The 19,275-nt window shown below is 35.0% G+C and overlaps 1 protein-coding gene across 1 annotated transcript; it reads right to left on the reverse strand.

The window, feature by feature from the left end:
- Positions 1-2,522: 2,522 nt before the first annotated feature.
- Positions 2,523-9,024, reverse strand: LOC136819305 (PRKC apoptosis WT1 regulator protein-like). The gene is made up of 5 exons (XM_067075550.1): positions 8,234-9,024; positions 3,605-3,676; positions 3,399-3,415; positions 3,106-3,190; positions 2,523-2,732 (listed from the first exon to the last, which is right to left on the reverse strand). Exons 1-5 carry the CDS (start codon positions 8,669-8,671, stop codon positions 2,637-2,639), a joined length of 708 nt encoding a protein of 235 aa, XP_066931651.1. The 5' UTR covers positions 8,672-9,024; the 3' UTR covers positions 2,523-2,636.
- Positions 9,025-19,275: the final 10,251 nt, after the last annotated feature.

Below are 19,275 nucleotides of genomic sequence, written 5' to 3' on the forward strand. Positions count from 1 at the left end.
ACACCAATTTCAAACACCGTGCATTTGAGTAGCTAAAAAGAATCTCCTTCTAAAATACAGTCTAAATGCCTTCCATTTGAATGTTTATCAATTGATTTTCCTTTAAAAATACATAGATTTCAAATGCGTGAAACATGAAAACTGTGTAACAAAAAATTAGGAAACCTAACACATTTTTATTTTAAACGATATTTCGACCTCTTGCGTGTCATCTTTTTCAAGTTCAAGTTCAACTTGGAAAAGACATGCAAGAAGTAGTTGATATATCGTTTAATAAATTTCAAATACTTTAGGCGTACAAACTTTCGCGAGCAGAAACTTTCGCGAATCATTGGATAAAAATGAGAATTTTTAAACCAAAATTATGGCTAAAAAGTGACAAATGTTCCTTGAATCTGATAAAAATGGTTGTTGTTTGACTTTAATTAAAAGGGCGTGAAATAGTTTACGGTCTGGATATCCAGGCTAGGACTATTACTCCCAAATCATGCATATTGGTTTTTGACTTAATTTGACATCCAAATCCGCCAAATTCGTAGTCTAGCAAGCTAGACAACTAATTCAGACATAGTGGAAATAAAGCAAAAAGTAATGGAGGGAACGATTTTAGTCGTCTAGAAACCTTTTTTCACTAACTCCAAACAAAAGAAGAGTGTCAATATTGCAATTATATATAATTTTTTCCCGCTCAAAAAAATTCTTGAGAAAAAAAATGTGTGTGGATTTGTGTGTTAAAAGTTTTTCATTTTGAGTTGATTTTGTTTTGAGAGTTTGTTGTTGCTTGGTAAATTGTTTTCTCGCTACGCAAGTTTCTGCGTAGCTAGCCGGGGTATCTATAAGGCTGGAACACCGGATTCTTCCTTAAAGTAGTAACGCTCACATATGCTAAAGATGCATTGTTCTAAAAACCCGATTCTGTGCCTAGTGTTATAAAAGAAAGAAAGGTTCTGCAAAATCATACACAGGACTAAAACCGCAAATTGAATTTGCGGAATCTATAATGGTTAGATCAAATCTTTTATGCAAGAATAGCGATGGCAACTTTATCTAGTTATGGTTTTAAAGGGCATGTTTGTCAATCAGCTATAGAATTATCAGAATAACACTCATAGCAACAGCTCTAAAAGGATTGAAAACAAACTGTTATATGGCTAAGACAATTTAAAATGAATTTTGCGGTTTTTGTTAAACCGACTCTAAAAAAATCGTCCATTGACCTGTTTTCAAGTCGGAAAATTACATCAGAATATTAGGAAAGCTTTCTTTGTTTAGATTTGGTCGCTTATAAGGATGATTTCTTGTTGTCAAATGGAGATTTTTTATTGTTGCATAAAAACGCGAAATCATCCCTTCTACAGTTTGTTTTTATATGAAGGCTAGACTTGATCATCAAAAACACAAAATCCTTATAAGGGATAAAAAGGCGTTGTCATGAGTATTATCTCTACATAAAAGTCAAAGTGTTTCCTAATTTTAATCCGTCACAAGCTCCCAAAGAAGGAGAGCCGAAAAGGCGATTAAAAATTGAGTTAAAAAGAAAATATCAAAATAATTAAGAAAACAAAAGTCATCAGTTATTAGCGACATACGTGGTCGATATTAAAAGGAAAGGAGGAAAAAATTTTCTTATGATAACTTTGTAATTATTTCTTAATACATCCGTAAATCCCTTGTTGGCTTAGACAGATCAAAAAGGGATCACAAAATGAATAACGAATGTCTCACTGTGTGTAACTTTGACAAATGCTGATCAACGAACGAACAAATGCACAACAAAATATTTGAGTTTCTTTTAAAACTTTGTTTCTCTTAAATCAACATGACTGTGTGCACAAAGTAAGCGAACTAATTTCAAAAAAAGTTCTAAAAAAGGGTGGTAACCTCTGCTTCTATCGGAAAAAAGTGCATTTAGAAAGAGTAAGAGAACAGGAAAAGTTACTATTTCTTTTCACTAGCTAAGGTGTCAGTTAAAGGTGTTCGAGCATAGTCAATACGTAACTACGAGACTGTTTTTCATAAAAATGGCAACTAAAACGTAAAAAAGAACTGGAAAGAAAAAGGGGGAGGGCAAGCACCATAACACTAAAAATTATAGTCCCGATATTATTAAAGATCGACCAAATCACAATAAAAAATAGCATTAGAAAAAATTCTTCAGACAGAACAAATATTATAATATCTTGATGGGGGATGAGTAGAAAAATATAAATTAATACTGATAAAACCTACATACAAAATTCCCAGCGTGCAAAAGGCAACAAAAAAACACGCTGTACAATTATTTACGACGATAATACTGGAGGGCGAGCGAGAGAGGCTCGGGGTGAGAGATGAGATGTAGAGGGAACGACTCTGCAGCCGTATTGATTCAAGGAGGAAGTTCAGGTTGCAATTATGAACATGGTTTCTTCAAATACCAACTGCAACATTTTCTTCTTTCATTCCTTATCATTAAAGAGTATTTTTAACGACCAAGTAAACAAGCACTGCAGTCGGTCTCACCGTTTCGCTGGTTATATCTCTTCTCATTCTTCTTCTTCAGTATTCCATAATGTTTGTTTTTTTTCGTTCTGTTTTTTTTAAAAAACCGTGATGTGTACTTGTATCAATTGTAAAAAAAATAATTTTCTTTTCTACTATTTACGAGGTCCAGATAGACTGCCGACCACACGTAACAGGGCGCTATTCTCGTCTTTCAATCGTTGGTTATCTTTTTGTAGAGCTTCGATTTCCTATAAAGAAAAGAAATTAAAAATTAGCATTGATCGACAAAATGTTCAGATTAAATTCTGATAAAGATCTGACATAGAAAAGGTTTTAGCTTGTGAAGCTTATTACACGATCGTGTAATGACATACTTAAGTCAACGATGAAGGAATTTAATAAGAAAGCAATTATCGTATCTGGCCTTAAGAGCTCTTCCCTTCGAAGCGACTGTATATTACTGCTTTTTGCAGTATAAAAATAGAGTCCTCAGCAAAAAATGAAACCAAAAATTACCCCTTCAAAAACATACCAAAAATTATCCCTTCAAAAACATACTAAAGCTAAACAAATTGTTGCTTGACGTAGTACAAGAAAAAGCACAAAAAATGAGCTTCTTACTCGTTTAGCTTTGGCGAGTTCGTCTTTCCATTCTTCGATTGAAGATTCGTATGCTTCGATCTGCTTTGTCAAGTCGCTATCCGTCCTGAAAATGTAATTAAAGGTTTAAACCATTTGAACAGCAAAAACTTTTCAGGTTAGAAGAGATGACCATCTTTAAATCAATACAATAGAAAAGATATAATAAGGGAAGAAGAACCAAATTAGGAATGAAAATTGTGCTGTCAATGGTACAGTAAAAAGTTTGTTTGTTTAGCACCTGTTTATTGATATTTGAAAAAATTGAATCTTACCTATCTGAGCCTTGACTCTGTAAAAGAAAGAACAGAACATCATTGTAAAGAAATAAATAAATTGAATATGGGCTCTATGCCATCGTTAGTATTTTAAAATCATTTCAAGTCATCACTGTCAACAAAAGAAGAAAAGATTCTTAAAATTCTGACATATCGATTTCATAAAGAAATTCATGAAAGAGTAAATTATGGCTTAGACTTACATTAGTAGGTTCGGTATTCATCACTGTGTTTTCTTGGAGTTGTTTTTCTTCGTCGTCAGCGGGAGCTGCACCCTACAAAGATAATCCGTCAATTGAATTTACACCACCAAAAAGAAAGACAAGTAACCTTTATAGAGATTCAGTTACATCAGAAATAGATAAAAAGCTTTAATGTTCTCACAAATTAGACTCTTATTCTTTACTTATTATACAAGGCATAGATTAACACCTTTACAAAAAGAGGTCAAACTGAAAAATTCTTTGTCCTTAGAAAGTCATCAGTTCAAACAAACTTTCACAAAATGTGAATGCAAAATTTGAATGCAAAAAACTCTTATCACATCTCTGATAAGACCTTATGAAAAGAATGATATAGACTTAAATGAAAAGCTTTTTTTTAAACTCCACACAGAATCTACAAATAAATCTCAAATCTCGATATTATCTGACATCAAATCCTAAAATGACTCTCTGACATTCTAATTGATAAAAACCACCCTTAATAAGGAATCTACAAACTCTTAGAGATAAAACTTTATACGTCTATTATGTAAAAGAGGATAAAAACAGTTGCAGCTATTCTGAACTCCAGCTTGCAAAAAGGTGGTCCATGAGTAATATTCAACAGATGGAGGACCTCCTATTCATTCATGCCAGCAAACATAAAGTATGGCTTTTCTTTTTAATTCATCCATAGAAAAACAATCTATCACTTTATTCAGCTTTATTTGTTACGTAAAGTAGATAGCATTTAAAAAGAATTATCCGCATTGGCATTATTTAAAATCCGTCTTTCAATGCTTATACTTACAGAAACGCTTTGCAGTTATACATAGACTGAGTATTTTTAAGAGAAGCTGCTTCTTTAGAATGCATCTTTAAAACAAGGGTCTGCATTTTGGCATCAAATATGGCATCAACTGTAGCAGTAGTATGTGATTCCATAATACAAAGTAAACAGAATCCAAATATGAATTTACTAGAGTTTACTTTGTAGGCTGAATAAAAACACGATGAAGAAGGAATTTAATCAAAATAAAATAAATTCCTTAAAAGATGAATAATTTCTTTTTATAACCAGCAAAACAACTTTGTTCGACACTGTTCAACTGAGAATTATTGTTTACAAATTTCCTTCGCAAAATATTGTTATAGACAGAAGTTTTAATTTCTACTTTGACTAATCAATGACCTCAAAATTTAATAAGAATGGAAGAACAACAACTAATACCACTAAATGTTTTAAAATTACACTTTATCTATTAAACCTGGCTAAACTGATAGGAACAATTGAGTCAATATGCAGCATTTTTAGAAGTACTGGAAAAAGAGAGTCAAGTTTGGGTAGTTTGTTAGCCATTTTAGCCATTTTAGGCCACAGGTTTTTCTATTTGATGAGGAAAAAAGATACAAAGAAAATTAAAAAACTTCTTGATGGTAACTGATATTCATGAATAAACCAAAATAAATTTTAATAAAAATCATTTCATTTCACAAAGGGGTCATTTACGAAATCTTCTACATGCTACTTGATCAAGCTTGGGATAACAACAGCTCTCCCTTAAACATTCGAATAATGTCACCAAACAGATTTCCGGCAAACTTCCCTACTCTCTTGTATCAGAGTGATTGTGCCCAACTCCCATCACATGCCATGACGTATGTCATGGGTAGGACCCTGTAGGACCAAGTGAAACAGAGTGGGAATTGAATCCTGGCCTCTTGCACTGAAGTTAAGGAAGATGGTCATAAGATCACTTTCTCAGTGGAATTAATAATACCATAGGATCATGCAAGTATTAGACAATCAATTATTTTCTAATATGTTGAATATTTTCTGGTTCCCTTTTTGAATCAAAAAATCTTAATTTCATGGATTTTGTGAGCCAGAAAAAATCACGAATGTCAGTGTTTAGAACATTTTTGCATGGGTTATAAAACTAAGCCCTGCAAGGCAATGTTCAACAGATCAGTTAAGATCAACAGATCAGGAGAAGAAGATTTGTTTGCTTCATTTAAACTTTCATGAACATTCAATTGTTTTTCTACTTTCCTGTATGATTAATTTGACTCCAATTGAAAAAACTACCATAACTAACTTGGTCTAATGTCAAATTCCCTCATCTGATTCCAACATCCTTTTTTAGAGCTGAAAAAAATAGAAAGGCTGAATCTATTTCTATTTGCTTAAAATGGTCAGGCCATATTTTAGAAAGGCAGGGCAGTGTCCGTTGGTGGCCAAAAAAGGCACTTTTTTGTCGACTGATGCAAATTAGAATGGCTTTATCTATAGAGAAGGATAAGGAAGTTAGATGAGGGATGTCAGTATTAGACCAAAATACAATATGTGAGAGCATTGGGATAAAACCAGAGTTGACAATTTCTATTCTCATAATACACAAGCTTAGTCAAAAATCTAAAAACTTTTAAGGCACTTGTGACAATCAAAACATTACTAGCTCAGTTTATATTTCTATAAATTGGTCTAATGTTGACATCCTTCATTCAACTCAGTCAACCTTCTTTAGAGATGGGAATAATAGTCGTTTAAGACTAACAAACTACTTCAGTGTACATTTCTTTTCACCAGTCAGTAAAAACAGGATAAATTATCTTGTCCCTAGGTAACAGCTGTGGTAATAGACAGGTAATCAATTACCTTAAAGGAAGAAACTTTTGCAGGAACAATTTAATATATTTTTGGAATTTAATATATTTTCATGATTTAAAAAATCACCTATAAGATTTATCTTTTTAGGGCAAAATAAGCCATATTTTAAACAAACCGCAAAATTGAATTCTGCGAAACTTCAGAATTTTGAGCTGTGAACCTGTGTGAACCGCAAAATTAAATTCTGCGACAATTTTTTCCCTTAAGGTATATGACGTTATCATTACAAACTTTTATGCTGGAGTTTAAGCTAGTTATCCAAAAGACGGTCGTGTTCTCCCAAACAACTATGGGATTTCCTCAAGGTCCAAGTCAATGTTTACTGAGAGAAAATATATTTTACTCTCTGACCGCTAAGCAAAGAAATATAGTTTCAATAAGCGTCAGATTCCAAACTTCGTAATTTTCCTTTTTTTAAATGGGTGACAGAATAAGATGGGGCATGTTAATATTATATTAACTTGTGGTATGCATACACAAAGACTGAGATAAATGGATAAAATTGTTTATAGCTAAACTATCTATAATGGTACCGTCAACTGCTCTAACTTGGGACCATTGGTCGAAACATGGGACTGGTTGATATCTGGCCTGTATTTTCACTTACTGTTAAATCTCTTTGACAACAAATTTGTTTTGATAACTCCACCAAGTTTATCAATCATACTTCTTCGTTCCTCTTAGAGAGCACAACACTCGCGTGTGTTCGACTACGGGTTTTTTTTCATATTTCGATTTAAAAGCCTACTTGGTGAGAAAGAGAAATCGTGTATTTTTTAATACGCTGTTCATTAACTCAAATCAAATGACTTTGGAGGTTCGGTGGCCGAATTGCCGTCCCATGTTTTGTCAGATAGTCCCAAGTTAGAGCAGTTGACGGTACTATCAACTGTCATATTAGCCATAAAACTTTCTCACCTTCCAAACTATAATATTACTATATGCTCTGATGGAACTATAAGCTGGTCTTATGTTGACAACCCCCTTACAAATACAGTCATCCTTTTGCTAAAACCAAAGAAATATAGATTCAATCAGTGATATTCTTACCTTCCTATTATTCCTCCCCAAAAATGGTTGACAGAATGGAATGGGGGTTGCTGACATTAAACCAACTTTAGCAATGTTTAGCAAAAGATCTAATATCAGACAATGAAACATAAGTTGAATTTTTCAGCCTGCTAAAATTCTCAAATTGGTTTGGTAAATAACCAAATATTTCTAACGATTGTTTGACTGATCATGTTTGATTTACAAAAACCTAAGAATAAGGCCATAGTGTCCTCCTGGGTTGGTTCCCCCCACTAAAAATCAAAATTTTTCTCCATTCCCCCCTCTTTTATTTCCCCCACCATATTTCAAAATTTTTCGGTTCCCCCCTCTTTTTTGAATTCCCCCAGCTATTTGAAGATTTTGTGGTTCCCCCATATGGTTAACATAAAAATGCCTTAAATCAAGTTTGAAATTTTGGAAAGCTTGAAAAAATAGCCTTGAAAGTGCTGGAAAAATGAAATTGTATTGAAAAGTTGGTTTATCCCAAAAGATTTGCTGATTTTATTGCTTAAACAGGTTTGGCAACAAGATCACCTTGAGATCAGTGAAGTTCCCCCAGTCAAAATCTCCTAAATTTATAGTTTTCCCCCCTCTTTATTTTCCCCCAGCAAATTTCAAATTTTTCATTTTCCCCCATACTTTAAAAAAAGGGCCAAAATCAGAATCCCCCCCCTTTATAAAGGGGGGGGAGGACACTATGAAGGCCAACCTGCAATAATCTGAATAACCTTCTATTCTACTTGACTTTATTATCCATCATAATGTTGTTATATGAGGAAAACCTTTGCAACAAATTGTCCATTCCTAACTGAATAATCTGAAATGAGCCTGTAAGCTTCTTTCCTGCAAAGTTTGGAAAACCTGTTTAGAGTGTCTGGAGAAAAACAAAACAAAACAATTTATACCGGTTGCCCAGGCATTATAACAACACCAGTTGATCGTCGTTTTTCCCTTAAATTTTTTCTATCTCGTCGTTTTTGTCCCGATTTAGCGCTTGCACCTCCAGCCTTTCGATGTGACTTGCGAGAAGATGCTTGTTCTTCCGCATCTTCTTCATCTTGATGTTTATTTTCTGTTGAACTTTTCTCAGTATCATCCTCTTTATCATCATTTGTATTTAGTTTACTAAGTCGTGAGGATACCGATGAGGTTTCAGTCTTTTCACCCCTATCACCAGTACTTCTATATCTACCAGCTACACCAGATGAGCTTACACTGTTCTTAGTTGTATCATCGTTTCCACTTTCAAAGACGCGTCTCCTATCTCGTGTTCCACCACCAGCACCTGTCTGGCGTTGTTGTCGAAATTTAGAGGTAAAGCGATCTGCTGTGTCTGTTGACATTGTCGTATAAGAGTTCTAGATAAATACCAAAATTTGAAAATTCAACTCAACTATATGTTCAAAACAAACTGAACTGTTATGACCAATGACCAGGAGAGCCTCCACTTGTTGTTTATGTGTATAAAAATACTGGCTTCTTCTATGGAATCGCTGCAAGTCGTTAAACCTAGCTATTGCAGCGAATCATCCAAAATTACAACCCAATATTAATAAACGTATAATCCATCAGTATATTGGCATGAAACATTGACAAGTTTTAGTCAAAATTATGGTTATAAATACATTATTTCTTCTAGTCACATTCCATCAACAGTTTATCTTCGTATCTTTACCATTTCGCTTTAGCATAATAGACATGCGCATTGCTCACGGCTCACCCTTTGCCCAGTCCACCTCTGATTGGTCAAACCAAAACAATAAACAGCGTAGCTGGAAGGAGATTCCTCGTTAACTTTACTGACCAATTCGTCATGTCAAAGAATTTTGTAAACAAATGAGTACTCCCTGACGACAGTGTTATTTGAGATCGCGCGGACAAAGATCTTTTTTGTGACATTTTCCCCCATTTCCCACTTTGCATCTTCGTGCATTGATGATTATATACCTTCTCCTTCAAACTGAAGTCGTTTTTTATTGGAAAATGCACCCACAAAAAAACACGTGTCTTTTTAGTTTCGCGCGCAATTTCCCATGTGCTACTTTTTCATTTTCGAATTTCGAATCATCTCAAGAATTCGAATTTCGAACGGTTCTATGACGTATGCGATGAAAACATTCGAAATCATGGCGCCTACACACTGCTAAACAAAACACGACGGTCAACATAAAGAATTTCTGGAATAAGGTAAAAAAACAGTTTAGGAATCTATTTTTTTTCCTAGTTTTTTTCAAAAGTGATTGATAAAACAGTTTGAAATGGCTGAAATGGGTCAACGATTCTTATATATATAATGCTGAAAATTCGATTATTTTCCTTGTTCAGAAGAGTGCAGTTAACCTTAGATTATTTTTTAAACTTTTCATGGTCTTTGTACCCTGAGAAAGACCAAAAGGCTGCAAAAGGGAGAAATTCCGACTGAGAATTTTTTTTCTTTGTAACCCTTAGAAAGATAAGATCAAATAGGTTTTTAAAAAACCTACTTAAGTTTGCTTAAGGTGACGGGTATGTCTGAGCCAAAGTTCGAAAATCGACCCTTTGAGAGACTGAGACTTTTTTTCCAATTTTCAGCCAAAATTTCCAACAATAGAGAAACAGAAAAAGGAACGGTACTACCCGTACCCTTCTCTTGCCTAAGTACCCCCCCCTGGGCTGCCTTTTTTCGACGAACCTCGTGTCATGTCTATTATTTCACTCCGCTTATCTTGACATTAAAGTTTTCCTAAACATCAAGAACTACGGCAAATGCAAAGCGAGCGAAGCGAGAAAAAAATCTAAAAAATCTAATAAAAGATACATCACCCAGGAGGGATAAAGTCAAACTTTGAAGTGAATTCTTCCCTTTAATTTGATTTCATCGTGTTTTAAGCCAACCTTCCCAACCATCCAAAAGACTTTAATGCGTTCAGCATCAGCTAAACCGGCGTGCGACACCGGGTACCGGCTAGTGTATATTATAATACTTTAATGGGATAAAATTTCGCGGGGATTAAATTTCGCGGTTGGGCCTATCCGCGAAATTCAAAAATTTCGCGGGGACTTAATTTCGCGGGTGGCACTATTGGGTGGTAATATTTTCACGATTTTGCGACTTTTATTGTCAAATTATGCACATTGGTTGTTGAAATAACGGGTTATTTGCGCCTCTTTGACGCAAGTAACCATTCAAATAGTATTAATTTTACATATTTTGAGTTTTGCTTAGAAATATTTCGCGGATGAGGCCCTCCCAAATTTCCATTGGGACTTAATTTCGCGGATTTTCGCAGATGACACCTAAATCCGCGAAATTTAATCCCTGCGAAAGTTTATCCCATTAAAGTACGTTTAAATCCGAACTCTCCAATTCTCGCATGAAGCATTTTCGCTAGCAATTTCTTTTCCGTGCATTTTTTGTATTGATAATTGGTCAATTTTTAGCCTTAACATAAAAGCCGTGAAAGTATAATTTTTCCTTTGTTTTCCTAATCTTATTTTTTGAACATTTTTAAGAGCGTTTTGAAATTGAACACTGAGATTACCTGTTTCCTTTTCATTTTGAAATATCTAATTTTCAAATTTTCAAAGCTATTCAAAGTTTTTCAAAGTCACCCTCGAATGTCTACACCCAATGGCTAGCCACGATGGCTAAATGTACTCCAAGCAAGTAAGAGAAGTTTTAACGATACTCTTGATTGTGGGAGATTTTCTTCCCTTGCAAATAGATTACAAATGACAGTTTTGATCCGATTAGCTTTCAAATAACTATATATTCTTTATCTTTTTTAAGACATGGAGCGATTTCATTTGAAAAACCAACTTGATGAAAGTAGCAAAAAATAAATTTAGTATGTTCTTAAAGGGATAATCAGATGGTTTGTAATATTTGCATGTGGGATCCTCTATTTCCCTGAGCAAAATCTCAAAATATTGTTGCCTAACTATTTCCCAAAGTCGAGATATTTAAGTTACAAGTTTTTGTTCATCCATTTTTAAAAATTTCAAATTTTGATATCTCGACTTTGGTAAGTTGTAACACGAAAATACTTGGGAGGTTTTACTCAGGTCCGTAGAAGGTTACTACCGTCAACTATCTCAAACTATCCGATTGTCCCTTTAAAACATATAAAACATATAAAAATTGACAGGACAATTGCCCCCGTGACAATTGCCCCCTGGTAATTGCCCCCGGACAATTGCCCCTGGACAATTGCCCCCAGGACAATTACCCCCACAGACAATTGCCCCCAGAAATGGTAAAAAGGACTAACTGTAACGATCAAGAATTGTCTCGAAGGTAATTGTTTGGGAATTTATTTTTTAGGGGGGGGGGGGGCAATTGTCTCAGGGGCAATGGTCCTGGGGGCAATTGTCCGGGGGCAATTATCCGGGGGAATTGTCACGTGAGGCAATTGTCCTAGATTCGTATAAATTGTCTAATGTAATTTTCCTTAGAAAATACAAGAAACTGTAATACTAAGTACATGGATTTGCTTTAGGTCGATGGTTGTTTTCCTTGCCAAATACAAGAAATTATTTTAGGTAATTTTCCTTTGAAAATACAACAAATTTGTTTTATTTATTGATCTCCCTCGAATATGTTAGAAATTTTCAATATCAAAGAAAATATTTTTGAAACCGTTTACCTATTTATCATAAAAGTAAAAAATACATTTAATTTTTCAAAAATAACAGCGAGCGAAGCGAGCTTGATTATCATGATAAAGAGTCGTCTCGGACGACGCCGGCGGGACGGCTAGTGGGTAATAATAATCGACGGTCTGACACCGGATAATACAAAACTGGGGCATGAATGTCAAAGACGGCAAAGATAAGGCGGAGAAGATACGATAAAGGACGAGGATAAAGTGGTGCCCAGGTTCTCCAGTAATGCAAACAACACTGGACACAATCCCCAAATCCATCATTACCTTATCGGCCCTTTTTACGCCGACCCTAATTTAACGCCGGCCCCTTTTACGCGAGCCCTTATTACGCAGCAGCCTGATTTTGGGCTTACGCCAATTAGGGCCGTGTGTGATGACGTGAAATAACTGCCGTTAATCTTAAATTTTGCCTTAATTTCATCCTTCATAATTAGTCCTGGCAATTTGATTTTATTTAGTGAAAGCTATCCATACGATTTCAAAAGTCAACCGTGAAAACTATTCTTGTGTTTTATAAATCTCTCATGGTGAAAAATATCTGTGTAATCTGAGAAAACGTCCGTAAAAGCAAAGAGAAGAATTGAAAATATACACGATGTTGTGTCTTACAGTTTTTCACGGTAAAAAAAGGGATGTAAAGATGTGTTCTCTCACCGTGATTAACCACTGATTCTATTTGCCTTTAAGTGACTGTAGAATACTAACTTCCTCTCGTTGTTATTTCATCGAAGATACATTAGTCGTGGTAATTGTAATTCTAGTAAATCAATTTCGGCGTAGAGATAAAGATTCGAAAGCAGATATTAACAAGATGCATGATGAATGGACCTACCTGTAATAAGAAAATAGAAAAAATGGTAATTTTAGTAGAAAATCCAAACTAAAAAACTATACCAAGGCAAACGCGAAAAATGTTTATTTTTTTAGGGAATTTCTCCCTCTCCGATTTTTACGGCCAAAAACAGTTCCAGTCACTTTTTAGAGAGCCTTTTCCTCAGTCTTTAAGAAACAATTTCACAGTCCAAAAAACCCCAATTTTCGGCAGTTTTCGGCCCATATTTACCCAAAAAAATTTTTCTCTAAAATCGAGGGATCACTTTTTGATTATTGTCATTTTTGCATCATTATGTAAAGCAAAGAATCAGAAAAAATACCAAACTAATCGTGAGAAATGCTCATTTTCGCTAAAAATGACTGAAGGGAATTTCTTCAAAAAAGAAAATCCAATTTTTACGGCTAAAAAAAATTCTGAATAATCATCCACTTTTTAGAAATCCTCTATCTTGTCTTTTTTGCACAAACTCCTTTGACGCTTTGACGTTGCAAAATTTGCGAAACAGGTGACCTTAAATAGGATTGAAATTACCAAAATTATCCATTTTTTCTCTTCGAGGACCCCAGTTTTTAACTTTGTGTTTCAACTACCTGGGAGGGAGAAGTTAAAAATAGAGGCTTGACGTGTCAAAAAATTGACGTACCAGAAAAAAATATTTCAAATTGAGCTATTACGCAAAATATTCGAGCGTGAAATATTTTAGATGCCACAGTCTCAAAAAAAAATTAAGAAGTTGATTGTCAAGTGTATGAAATTTTATTGTCAAAATAAATTTAAGTATTACATGATAAATTAGACAATCAAGTGGTTAAACAACATGTGACAAATAATCTGTCTCAATAAAGCTGTCAAGAACAATAAAGAGCCTTGGGTAGTTTTTAAGTCGAATTTTGGTGCTTTTCACCAAAGATTCAAGGTCTCTGCTCCTAACGAGTGTTTGACATACGTAATATTTACAATTTAATTTTCTTAAAATAATAATGTTTTCTGCATTCATATGCAACCCTAAGAAAAACTTAAAATACAAGGCAAAAATTTACTACAGTGGAATTTCCAATAGCCGAATATACCTCTTTTCTTCCCTGAAGTCAATAAACCCTTTTAAAACAGTCTTCGTATAATTCGAACAGTTGGAGGTTCCACTAATACATTCTTGGTCATTTAATAATACTTTACAATAGTTTATAACTTGTTGATAAATTGTTGAAAATCTCTCTTCATTTTTCTAGGTTCGTGAACCCGATAACACTGCGTTGATCTTCTGAAGAGGTATTCAAAACATTCAACAAACTTCATTAATAAAATAAAAAAAAACTCATCAAACCCTAGCAAATTAAACGAAGTAAAATGATTGAAATATTTAAAGATCGAATCATAACATAATGAAATTTCACGGAGAGTTCATTCTCAATAATAACTCACAGTAGCAGAACCAGTATTGCAATTGACACGAAATCTGGGTCCGCTACATCTGCAATTCCATCTACAGCGACGAAAAATCCACCATCCACTGCAACTTCTCCAACATGATCTTGTTTGGCCCCAGGTCACTGCCATGGCAGAGCTACTCAAACCTCCAACGGAACATGTTGCAAGCGCAAACATTGCTGAACATTGAGCTGGTTGAGAGCCTCTCCAAGGACACAACTCGCCAGATAGACAGAATCGCTTTGCACCCTTATAGCAATACACTTCTAAGTGATCACTGCTTCGACTCATCCCGTAATCGTGCAAACAGCCATCGTGAACTCTTTGGATTAATCCATTCCCTGAACATGCGATTTTTTTTGGGCCGAAGGGTGGAGGTACAGCCTGAAGCACATTGCCGATTTTCGATAATTGAACGCTGATTGTATTGAGGTTATTACATTGATTCAAGGAGCTTGACAATGGACCCATCACTGCACTGGAAACTTGAATTTGACCTGGTTTAGGTAAAAGCTTTTTGATCTGATTTTCTAGCTGTGGTTCAACTATTGTATCAAGGCGCTTGTAAAGTTCCTTGAGAATCCATCTTTCGATATGTTTATTAGCCAGAAAACCAATTAGCAAGACATTGACATCTAAACGACCTAGATCGACACTCTTGCTAGTCTGAATCGCAGACCTCTACAAAACCCCAGGTAGTATAGGTCTGCTTAATAATCTACCAACCGCTTTCCGGTTCGCAAAGGAAATCTTGGCGAGTTAATAATTTGATTGACATTGATGTGTACGCAAAAACGATCGTTTCGAACGTTTTCAATGGAATGTTTACGTTCGAATTTCGAATCCCAGACCAGAAAAACAAAACAGAAAAAAGATAAAAAACAATCTGATGCGCGCATTATGTACAGTCTGTAGATTTATTTTTGACTTTTGCTTTTATAAGATATCTGGTCTGTAAATTTATCAAAACTTTTCCATCAGATCTTCGGTCGAAGCTCAAAAAATACAAATATGAACACAAAAGTGATAGAAAACAACCATAAACACTCCAATCTCTTCAAAGAATTGAAGCTAAGTACCTGAAAAATACAAAGGCCACACAGTATTAAAAAGTGAAATGCCAAAGCTGAAGAAAAGTTCTTTATTTGTTTTAACATTTAAAGGCCCTTGTTGAAGGAACAACAAAACTTCCTTTTGTAGAATCATTAGAACTAATGTCAGAAATATCCAATATGACCCCCAAAATGTACTGTATATACATAACTAGAATACCTTGAAATAATCTGCAACATATCTGTAGAACTGACAAAACAATTATCTGGAGCCAAAGTGATCAACGAATCCAGTGTGGTAAAAAATTATACACTCATACAAGTCCAAATTCAAGCATCAAAATGTAGTTTTATGAAGCAAAATTTTGTTGGTGCACACAGAAGATACATCAGGGCACTTAAATTCAATAAATCTAATTTCTCATCTTTTACAAAATCTCCACATTAAACAAGAAAGAAGGAAGAAAAACAAGCAAACTTCCTTCCGCCTACTTTTTTTTCGAAATCCAAATATATTTTCCAATCTATGATTTGGTGCCTCACAGAAAATTTAAACATTACGTAATGTTATATTTGTAGACACTCGCCAGCTAAAAATGTCTTTAGCCGTATATCGGCTAAAGGCGGCAAATCTCTGGACAAAGGAAATATAGCTTATTAAGCATCCTCTATAAGGAGCACGAATCCGTTAGTGGATGCCAGCAGCCTACACTCTTGCCTGAATGTGATCTTTTAAGTTCGTACACATAATCCAATTTATTTCCAACGGAAAGTTTGAGCTTTAAGCCGATCTCGATCACAGGTGTAAAGTCAAATGACACATAATCGGCTTTCCTAACGCTCGCAAAGCAAAAGAACCAGATACAGAGACGACCAATTGCATTTACTTTTATATGTCCCTTTATCACTTTGTTACATTTTTTGTCCTGCGAAAGATCTATCTTCAAGTCGAGATTGCAAGAATCGGGGGTTTTAGAATTTGAAGATAACTCAATGTTTGGTAAAGTAGTGAACAATAGTTTAAAGTTTGTTAGAGTGTATCTATACCTGGCAATCCCCCATAATGCACTTCCAGAATCTCCACCTAAATTTGGGATCTTCAAGTGGGGACCACCTTGCCACATATTTCTCAACCATTTTCAAAAGCTCCTCCTAAATCTGGATTATTTGTAGAACGTCGCTGACGGTAGATGCCTTTTTCTTTCGCCAAAGAACCAGAAGCCTGTACAAAAACGATCGTGTCCCTCTTTTTCCGTCTATGTTTTACAAGCGGTCGCAATTCATCTTCGGATAGCTCCAAGACTTCAAAAGTTATGCCATGTGATGAAACAAAAGCGAAGGTTGAATTGGTTTTGTGGACATTCTCGTTTCCCACACCTTCACTCTCACCGCTGGGAAGCTTCTGATGTCTTGTGTAAAGAGCAACAGCTAATCGAACTGAATCGAATAACTCTGATTCAGTGGTGTAGAAATTGCCATCGATATCGATCGAGAAAATGAAGGTCATATTCTCCATTAAGCATTCGTCATCATCTTCTTTTTCTTTTTCTTCTTCTTCTTGACTCACATTCATCTAGAATAGATAATTTCATGATTAGCTACACCCCTGTCTCACAGCCCCAGCGGAACTTTTTCCCACAGCGGGGTTAAAAATTCCTATTGAAATCCAGATGGGGAAAGAAATTGTTCCAATGTTAAAGAGTCCAGTGGGGATGGTCTTGAAGTAGTGCAATTTTTTCAAACATTGATTTTCGAATGGGAATGAAATGAGAGTCAATTTCCTAGTGGGGCTGAAATACTAGGGCTTTTTCCCACTGGGGACGAAATTTTTGCCAAATTTTCCAGTGGGGCTGTGGTTCCAGTGGTTTGTTTTACAAGGATGTCTAGCTACAACTATTGTCACAATATTTGGTACGAGGGGAATTTCCCAGCAAAAATTTAGAAACTGCAAGTAGATTTTAAGTGTCTTAAATTAACTTGGAAAGTTGAGTTTTAACTCTAAGTTTAAATCTGAAGACTTACGATCTCAAGGATCCTAAATCCTGAAAATGTCATTCTGAACTTTAAATTCGGCAAAACGCTAAAATACCCAGAAATGCCAACACATTCTGACCAAAATTATAGCATCATTTTCTGGTGGGAAAATTAGCCTACATGTTCAGTTCCACTGGGAAATTTACTTTGATTTCATTCCCATTTGAACTTCAAGGCAGAATATTGCACTCCAAAACCATCCCCATTAGATTTTTTGTCTTAAGAAAAGTAGAATCTATATTCCCATTTAGGATTTCGATAGAACGTTTCATCCCCAATGTAGGAAAGAATTCCCATCGGGGCTGTAAGAAAGGCTTTATCTTCAAATATTGATTTTCTCACCATGTGAGCTATGGTCTGGTCAGCACTTAAAAGAAAGGATAAAGGGTATTACAGTCACGTGTTACTGTGTACTGTTTTACCATCCCATTAGAATTTTCATCTAGAAGAAATATATCTTTTACCTTTTTAAGCTCTGCACAACCTAACTGGTCTGGCTGATTTATGAAATAAAAGGGGTCAACCTTGAAAAAATTTCCGCACTAGGTTTCTTGGTACCGTTAGAAGCGCAATTTTATGTAGATTAACATACTCAGAGCCTCACGATGAGGCCTTTGGGCAAAAAATTTTGTGAAAACAAACCTGAGGGGTACTTTTTTGCCCAAAATGCCCGGAATTCGAATTTTCGTAACAAAGTTGACCTATACGTCATGAACTTTTAAGACCTAAAAAACTGCTTTGATTAAATCTTAATTAGAATTTATGAATTGCATTGAAATAAGGACTTCCTAAAAATAAAAAAATCGGGTTTTTCGGGAAAAACAGGCTATAAAAATCGGAAAATCGGGGAAAACTGCTTAGAAAACCTCAATGAATATTGAAAATATGACAAACTAACGCTTTTTAATAACATGACAGGTTGACAAATCTAATTCTAAACTTCTGAAAGCCAAATTAATGGTAAGGATCTAGCTCTTCTGGAAAATCGGATTTTTAAAATCGGAAAATCGGGAAAATGTTACAAAACTTAACTTCTCTTTTAGAATTTCACAAAAGTATTTCAGAAAGTGTTAGATATAAAATGGTCACAACTTTTCAACTTCTGTTAAGTAAAGTAACGTTAAAAAGTTATGAAATAGGTTTTCGGGGAAAACGGGCTCACATAATCGGGAAATCGGGCACACAGAATCGGGAAATTGAGAAATGTAAGATATTGTTAAATTATGCTTTAAAAATTCATAAGATGATAAAATATATTAGAAAATCTAAACAAGTGTTTCCAGAATGTTAAAGATATTCCTCTCACTCATCAAGGGCTCCTCAGTTTCATAACAGTATCTGAATTGGGTGGTGGAGCTTCTGAGTTTTTACACCCTTCACCATGACACCCACCACATGCAGCAACACAATAAAGCCCATTGCGACGGTACGAACATAAGTTTGAGTTAATTCACGGACGGGTTCCGACTTCAAAGTTGTCAAAATCTTTGTTTTCCCTAAAGAAACAAAAACCTGTTGTTTTTTAGAAGTGCTTAACGGTGAAGGTACACTTCCTGGCAAAAGTTATGTTATAGAACCACCATCATCAGCTGCAAAAAATTCATTCTAAAATAATCAGAATGTAATTTTATTGAAAAGAACTTTATACCTTTTTGATGTATGGCAGAAGTTGTATCACATCCAGACCATATATGCATGAGTAAATAACAACATATCACAAATGTTCGTAAATAGCTGAAATTTGACTGATTTTCCAGTAAAACAGCTTGGGCTTTACATTCTCTTTATTCTTCTGGTCGCCTATCTTGTCAGTGCTGAAGAACATTTCTCCCATCCCCACCTTCCAATGATACAACATCAGGATGAAAATATCGGTGTCGCCTGCTGTTATTACAATGTTTCTTCCTGCTTTGGCATAGGATACACGTTTTATTTTATTTTAAGAAACACAC

This window comes from Clytia hemisphaerica, unplaced genomic scaffold, assembly GCF_902728285.1.
Source record: "Clytia hemisphaerica strain Z4C2 unplaced genomic scaffold, Clytia hemisphaerica genome assembly, whole genome shotgun sequence".
NCBI classification, from domain to species: domain Eukaryota; kingdom Metazoa; phylum Cnidaria; class Hydrozoa; order Leptothecata; family Clytiidae; genus Clytia; species Clytia hemisphaerica.

Coding starts and splice junctions, on each gene's coding strand:
- LOC136819305 (XM_067075550.1), bottom strand. CDS start 8,671: ATGTCAACAGACACAGCAGATCGCTTTACCTCTAAATTTCGACAACAA. Junction 3,677..8,233: donor TTATAATGCCTGGGCAACCG/GTATAAATTGTT, acceptor TTATCTTTGTAG/GGTGCAGCTCCCGCTGACGA. Junction 2,733..3,105: donor AACTCGCCAAAGCTAAACGA/GTAAGAAGCTCA, acceptor TTTTCTTTATAG/GAAATCGAAGCTCTACAAAA.